At 35.4% G+C, this 7,699-nt stretch overlaps 1 protein-coding gene across 3 annotated transcripts in view; it reads left to right on the top strand.

Annotated features, from left to right (window-relative positions):
- Positions 1-5,492, top strand: part of UBE2D3 (ubiquitin conjugating enzyme E2 D3) — a 34,685-nt gene extending 29,193 nt beyond the window's left edge. For all 3 annotated transcript variants that reach the window (XM_017877082.1, XM_017877080.1, XM_017877081.1), the window contains exons 7-8: positions 345-438; positions 2,396-5,492. In XM_017877082.1, coding sequence (XP_017732571.1) covers positions 345-438; positions 2,396-2,441 — 140 coding nt within the window. In that variant the 3' untranslated portion in view covers positions 2,442-5,492. The remainder of the gene's footprint in view (positions 1-344; positions 439-2,395) is intronic.
- Positions 5,493-7,699: the final 2,207 nt, after the last annotated feature.

The raw sequence follows: 7,699 nt of genomic DNA on the forward strand, positions 1-7,699 counted from the left end.
CCCCCCCACCCACCCACTCAGAGTACCAAGAAACTCCCTAAGTTCTAATATCATTTATGCCTATTTAAAATATATATATAAATATGGCATCAGTTGCCTATCTTAAACTATTTTATGACTAGTCAGCAGTGAATCTGATGCCACAAAACCTTGTTTTATAGCACTTCTTGCTTACCAGGAGCTTGTCGTCTATGAAACAAAATCTTTGTAAAACTATGTCTCATTGAGATAGAGATACAAACTAATAAGTCTTTTGAGGATTGAGGTTTGTAATACACAGTTTAGAAAGATTTATTTATCCAAACTCCTGAAACTGGGTAACAGATGTTTTTGTTTTCTTGCAGTTCTTTTATCCATTTGTTCACTGCTATGTGATCCAAACCCAGATGACCCCCTAGTGCCAGAGATTGCACGGATCTATAAAACAGACAGAGATAAGTAAGTATATTTAAAAGTTATTATAAAAATGGTTTTACTTAATGAGTTAGGCTCATACTTTGCTTGTGACAATGCCAAGAAGACTTGATATTTAGTAAGATGATAGTTAAAATATGCAGAAAGCTATTGAAATGTGGTTTTTAAAAAAAACTTAACTAGGCTTTAGCTTATGTGACAGTGAATGCTCCCCTCTAAAGTGTATTTTTTTTTGGTTTTTTTTTTCCTAGCGTGTTACAGTATCACTTTATTCTCAAATTTTGGGGAAGAAAGCAAATTTTTCTTTACCCCAAGCATGTTTTTCCAAAAAATGTTAGTACTGTTGTAAAAATTTGGTCTAAATTTCTCAAATATTTGAATCATATTTATGTTCAACTTAACCATTATAACTTTCATATGTTATAATTAATGCTAAGTGTACTTGTTCAATTAGGTACAATAGGTTAGCAAGAGAGTGGACAGAGAAATACGCTATGTTGTAGGGTAAGAGGATCTGCACTCTATGGTGCGCTTATTCATGGTACTGCCAGCACTTGAGTGCTGCATGCGTTAAGGCACTGTATTAACTAACAAAAGGTAACAGATGTGGTAGTCTTCTGAAAACTGTACATTTAACTGCTTGATCTCTGTTTAACGTGGAAGTAAATATCTGGTAGTCGTTATTGCTTGAAAGTATTGCATGGCAAAGCAGTTATTATATAGCACTAGTAAGAAATGGGAATTTATGTAGTATCTTTTTCTTTCAAACTACCATGGTGTTTAAATTTTAGCTTAAGACTTTGTACCAATCCTATACAGAATGTGGTGGTTTAGTTCAGATTTTGCCAGGAGATAGTGTATAAGGGAAAAACACTTTTAAGCCTAAGCATCTAAACTAAGTGTTCATTACTGACAAGCATGCATTAGCGTCAACTGTACTTTGTGGCTCCCTGGAGGCTCCCTGTATGCTAAATACAGCCTTTGTTTTAAACTGCTGGCTTTTTGAGAGAGTATCCTTAGGAGATGACAATGAATTGGTAGATAACTTTTTTAAAAGTTTAGGAAAGTTTTTGGACCATTTTGGTTCTTGGTTTGAAATAAAGCTAGTTAATATTTAAACTATAAATATAAAATTTTTCCTGTGCGCATATATATATATGTATACATTTCTTAAGGTTATCACTATTTTTTTTGGGGTAAGTAGTCTGTGGCATGAATATAATCCAGTGGGAAGCTGATAGTATTTTTATCAATGTTAGTAGTCTTCCTGAGTAATAACTTTGCTTGTGTGTGAATTACCTGTTGATCTTTTTAAACAAAGATGCCCTTGTTGTACTCAGCAGGTCTCAGTGGTGCTTATTAGCCTCAGTTACCACACTTTTTAAAAGTAACACGTGATTCTGATGAGTATAACCACTCACACACACACCCCTTTTGGAAATTACTGCCCTTTGTCATTCTGCCCAGTGTCATCTTCCCCTTCTGCCTCTACCTAAGTTCCAAAGCCATTTCTTCTTATAATATCCAGGACCAAGTAATTTCCCAAACTCCAGGATTCAGATAAAATTGTTTTACTAAAAGCCTGGTTCTGGCTTTGTTGGAAATTTCTGTGGATAGATACAATGTGTATACTATTTTAACATTTGTCCATAACTGTAAAAATTTTTTCATGTTACAATTAGAGCATGAGCTCGGTGGTAGAGAGAAAGGGTCTTTTGATTTTTGTCAGCCTCCCAATTTTCAGTGTTGCTTTCTTAATTGTATTAAAATACTGCTTTCAGAGCATCAGGCTCTCGTTTCCCACGTTGCTTTGAGTACCAATGCTATTTCTCCCTTGTTGGCTTTTATTCTAATCATAGTCATTAGAAATGACTTCATGATGAGTCTGGAGATGATAAAAGGGAAATCTTTCCTTTCCATTTAAAGTATTAGGAATTCTTTCACTTTATTTTAACTTTTAAAATAACATCTTTATTTACAGGTACAACAGAATATCTCGGGAATGGACTCAGAAGTATGCCATGTGATGCTACCTTAAAGTCAGAATAACCTGCATTATAGCTGGAATAAACTTTAAATTACTGTTCCTTTTTTGATTTTCTTATCCGGCTGCTCCCCTGTCAGACCTCATCTTTTTTAATTTTATTTTTTGTTTACCTCCCTCCATTCATTCACATGCTCATCTGAGAAGACTTAAGTTCTTCCAGCTTTGGACAATAACTGCTTTTAGAAACTGTAAAGTAGTTACAAGAGAACAGTTGCCCAAGACTCAGAATTAAAAAAAAAAAAAATGGAGCATGTGTATTATGTGGCCAATGTCTTCACTCTAACTTGGTTATGAGACTAAAACCATTCCTCACTGCTCTAACATGCTGAAGAAATCATCTGAGGGGGAGGGAGATGGATGCTCAGTTGTCACATCAAAGGATACAGCATTATTCTAGCAGCATCCATTCTTGTTTAAGCCTTCCACTGTTAGAGATTTGAGGTTACATGATATACTTTATGCTCATAACTGATGTGGCTGGAGAATTGGTATTGAATTTATAGCATCAGCAGAACAGAAAATGTGATGTATTTTATGCATGTCAATAAAGGAATGACCTGTTCTTGTTCTACAGAGAATGGAAATTGGAAGTCAAACACCCTTTGTATTCCAAAATAGGGTCTCAAACATTTTGTAATTTTCATTTAAATTGTTAGGAGGCTTGGAGCTATTAGTTAATCTATCTTCCAATACACTGTTTAATATAGCACTGAATAAATGATGCAAGTTGTCAATGGATGAGTGATCAACTAATAGCTCTGCTAGTAATTGATTTATTTTTCTTCAATAAAGTTGCATAAACCAATGAGTTAGCTGCCTGGATTAATCAGTATGGGAAACAATCTTTTGTAAATGCAAAGCTGTTTTTTGTATATACTGTTGGGATTTGCTTCATTGTTTGACATCAAATGATGATGTAAAGTTCGAAAGAGTGGATATTTTGCCATGTTCAGTTAAAGTGCACAGTCTGTTACAGGTTGACACATTGCTTGACCTGATTTATGCAGAATTAATAAGCTATTTGGATAGTGTAGCTTTAATGTGCTGCACATGATACTGGCAGCCCTAGAGTTCATAGATGGACTTCTGGGACCCAGCAGTTTTGAAATGTGTTTATGGAGTTTAAGAAATTTATTTTCCAGGTGCAGCCCCTGTCTAACTGAAATTTCTCTTCACCTTGTACACTTGACAGCTGAAAAAAAAACATAACATGGGAGTAATAATGGGTCAAAATTTGCAAAATAAAGTACTGTTTTGGTGTGGGAGTTGTCATGAGGCTGTGTTGAAGTGACTTATCTATGTGGGATATTGAGTATCCATTGAAATGGATTTGTTCAGCCATTTACATTAATGAGCATTTAAATGCAACAGATATCATTTCAGGTGACTTAACATGAATGAATAAAAGTCAATGCTATTGGATTGTTTTTTGTTTGACAAGTGCTATCTGTGCCACTAATTTAACTTCTGTAGTAACAAGGGCATTACCATTCTTCACCTTTCCTAATTCTGATCCCATAGTTTTACATGTTTCCTGGTTATTTTGATTTTGTCCACTGCTTTATTTCTTAAAGTTTTAGCACATCTGTGAATCTTCCACTTCCACATTTTTGCACTGCTTACACTTATGTGCAATCTTATTCCTTGTCTGCACACAGATGTGGAAAGCTAGAAATAAATGTTAAAACTTACTTTTTATAAACATTTTAATATGTAGTTTGGACATGATTTATTGACTTGAGGTTCTTCTCTAAACTGGAAGTGAAATGCATGCCTTCTGAAGATGTTCTGGCTTTGTTAATTCTGCAATCATTTCATTGGGAAAAAACCAGCTACGCAGTTTTTCCAATGAGTGAATTTTTTCATTTTGTCTTTTGCTTAAAATGGCTCCTTCAGGGTAGATGTCATACTGCATAACTTTTTTGGATTCAAATTATGAATGAGAAATATTAGTTACATTCTGCTCCGCAAGGTAAGAAAAACTGCTCTTTGGCTCTGTTTTCAAAATTACTTCTGAGATGCATATACTCAAAATAACAGCTTTAGTAGGCATATCACTTCTTGAAAGCCAAACATGAGTGTAAAACACTTCTATGGAACACAGTGGATCCCTAATTGGCTTTCAAATTGACCTTTATAGCCTTAGACAACCTTAGGTATTTACAGAGATGACTTCTTTGATTGTCATAACAATTAGTGGATGTGTCCAGTTCTCTGTATCTTTGACTTGATGCTTTATACATCATTTCATTTGTTGCTTCTAAGGGAATAAGCCATAGAGGCTTCTCCAGGTTTAAAAGAACAGTGAAGTACCTGGAAAACCAACATTTTTGAATGTATGGATACTGGACATGAAATCATGTACAATGAAATCTTCAAAAGAATCTAAGAATTTGCCCTTTCCCCCACTCCACCCAATAATTTGACATTACTAGTGCCATGTATAGGACCCAACTGAGTATTAGAATCATTTTTGACTATGTCTGTGTATTTCCTAGATCTTTTAATGCGTAAACTCTAAGGTCCAGTTGGCCTGTTAATTGGTAAATTTACATTTTAAGTGACTCAATTTGTTTTTCCTGGGCGAGTTTGCAATGTGATAATCAGATTTTTTAAAGCTGATTAATTTGCTTTCTTGTGTGGGTGTACTCACATTTTAAAGTATGAACCACAGTTAACTAGTGGTCTCAGGGGTAGTGAAACACTCACTTTTTTTTTTGTTTTTTGTTTTGGTTTTTTTTTTTTTTTTTTTTTGAAATGGCTTAGTTGAAGTATACTTAAAGGGACTGATCATGCTGTGTTAGTGATTTGGGTGGGGAGGGGGGGTAACTCAAATTAGCCATGTTTTGTGTTGGCATAACAAAACTGTTAATGATTGTTGATTACACTTTTAAGTGAATTTGTCTTTTATGAGGAACCCAGTGCAAGTCACTAAATATTGTCTAATAGTGACATGTGCATAAGACTTGTAATAGCTAAAGTTAATTGAGCTTAAAGGAATTGTTACCATTAAAGTCTGTGTTTAAAGACACTTTGGTCTTACTCGGTAATTCCAGCTAACATGAAACCCACACTTGAGCTTAATATTGCGTGTGAGCTCGATTTTGAATTTTATACAGTTTAAACTATGAAGAAATTAAGGTGGTGGTTCTCAAAATGTTTCTTGAGATAACAATCTCAGCATCATTTGGGAAATTCTTTGTAATGTAAGTTGTCAGGCCCCACCCCAGTCCTGAATCAAACTGGCGTGGAGCCCAGTCACCTATATTAAAACCGCTCCAGGTGATTCTGATGAATGGTGAAGATTGAGAACCATTTTCACAAGTCTGTTCATAGCATTCCCTTGTAACAGACTACAACCAGTAATCCTTTGACTCTACAGCTATTTTTTATAGCTGTTTTTGGCTATAGAGAATGTGTTTAAGTATTACATTTCTGATAACTGACAATTTCCTAGTACTTTGAATTGTAATACAGTACATTGATTTCCACATTTACACTTGGAATATTAAAATATATTAACATCTTACAATTGGCTAATTTGAATAACCATGCTGGCATAGAATTCAGCCAATCATCAAGTATTTAAAAGTGATCAGGTGCAAAGATTTACCTAAGTATTGTGTTAGCTAGCTGAACAAACCTGAACCCAGATCCCATTCTGTGGCCTGACACTAGGCAGTTTTTCCAAGTGGAAATGATGCCATGTTAAGGGTGTTTGCAGTGTCTGACAAATATTAAATGTTCCCAAAGGTGGCTATTAAGACTTATCGTGCTGTCCCATTGTAATGGAAAAATAAACGGTTAAAGGTATTTGGAAGTAACTTTAAAACATGACAGTGCCCCCCCCCCCACCAAGAAAAAAAAACTGGAGGAACCATCTTAACAAAAAGACTTAAATATATTGAAGTTGGCTGAATGTCTTAAGTCCCTAGAAATTATTACTCTGTTGCATTATTTCTTGCTACCTTATAACTACTTGCTCATTTCTGGCCTCAGGTTTGAAAAATTTTATATGATTCAAGTATACAAGATGTTTCTGACAATTGTTCTTTTACTTCGGATGCTTCAATTAAAATCCCACTGTCAATATCTAGCTCTTCCCAAACTGTATGCTATTTATAAATGAGATTTTTTAAGAGCCCTCTTTTCTGTATTGTAAAAAATGTTTTTATGAAATTTACATTTTTGCGTACTACTGTCTGATCCTCTGTAGAACTTGATTTCTCATTTACCATATCAAATTTGTAGTCAAGGCTGAACAATGAACTTTCATGTCATACTGGCTTAGGAGCCCAGTTAACCACTGTCATTTACTAACCTTCCAGCTATTTCTCCTGAGCTCCCATATAACTTCTATTCATTTCCACATGACAATCTAAAGGACATCTTTTAAAATGTCTAAAACTAGCCATATGTCTACAAAGACATACACATACACATATACTATTACCCCATGCTCAGTAAATATCAACATTGAATTGCACTGGCCTAAAACCTAAGCACCAACTTTGACTTCTCACATTCCACCTTCAATCAGACTTAGCAGCAGCCTTTAGAATCTGCCCATTTACCATGCTCACTGTTAGCACCATGATCTAAAGCTGTACTATTTATTTGGATTATTGCAATAGCCTCCTGAGTGATCTCCCGCCTTGCAGCAATCTGTCCCCCACACTCAACCCCTTTAAACCATATCAGATGTCATGGCTTTTCTCCAAACCTAATGGTTTCCCATCTCATTTGGAGTAAAAACACAAAGTATTAAAAGTAATGTACAAGGCTGTAGATAACTTTCTTGCCCACTCTTGCCTCAGCTTAATCCCCAATTCCTTGCTTCCCTTACCACCATTCCAACTCCCTCAGCTCAGTCACGTGGGCCTGCTGAGACTTGCAAATATGTGTGAAGATGTTTACTCTTCCTCTTACCTTTGCCTAGGATGATCTTACCCCACATACCATACAGCTTCCTTTTCCCTAACTAGGTCTCTTCAAATACCTTATCAGAGTAATTTTTCTTAACCATTCTATATAATAACGCCAACACAGCATCACTTCTATAGAGTACATCATGACATACTCAGTTTTATCTATCTTACAGGTAATAATTGTCTCGCCCTCAGCCCCACCCCAGTTCTATGAGGACGGATTTTTCTCTCATTAATTACTAGATGACTACTTGGCATATTTTAGGTGGTCAGATATTTAACACACAAATGCCTGAGCCAAATGGTAGTC

The sequence above is a fragment of the Rhinopithecus bieti genome, unplaced genomic scaffold (assembly GCF_001698545.2).
Source record: "Rhinopithecus bieti isolate Rb0 unplaced genomic scaffold, ASM169854v2 scaffold_9690, whole genome shotgun sequence".
NCBI lineage: Eukaryota > Metazoa > Chordata > Mammalia > Primates > Cercopithecidae > Rhinopithecus > Rhinopithecus bieti.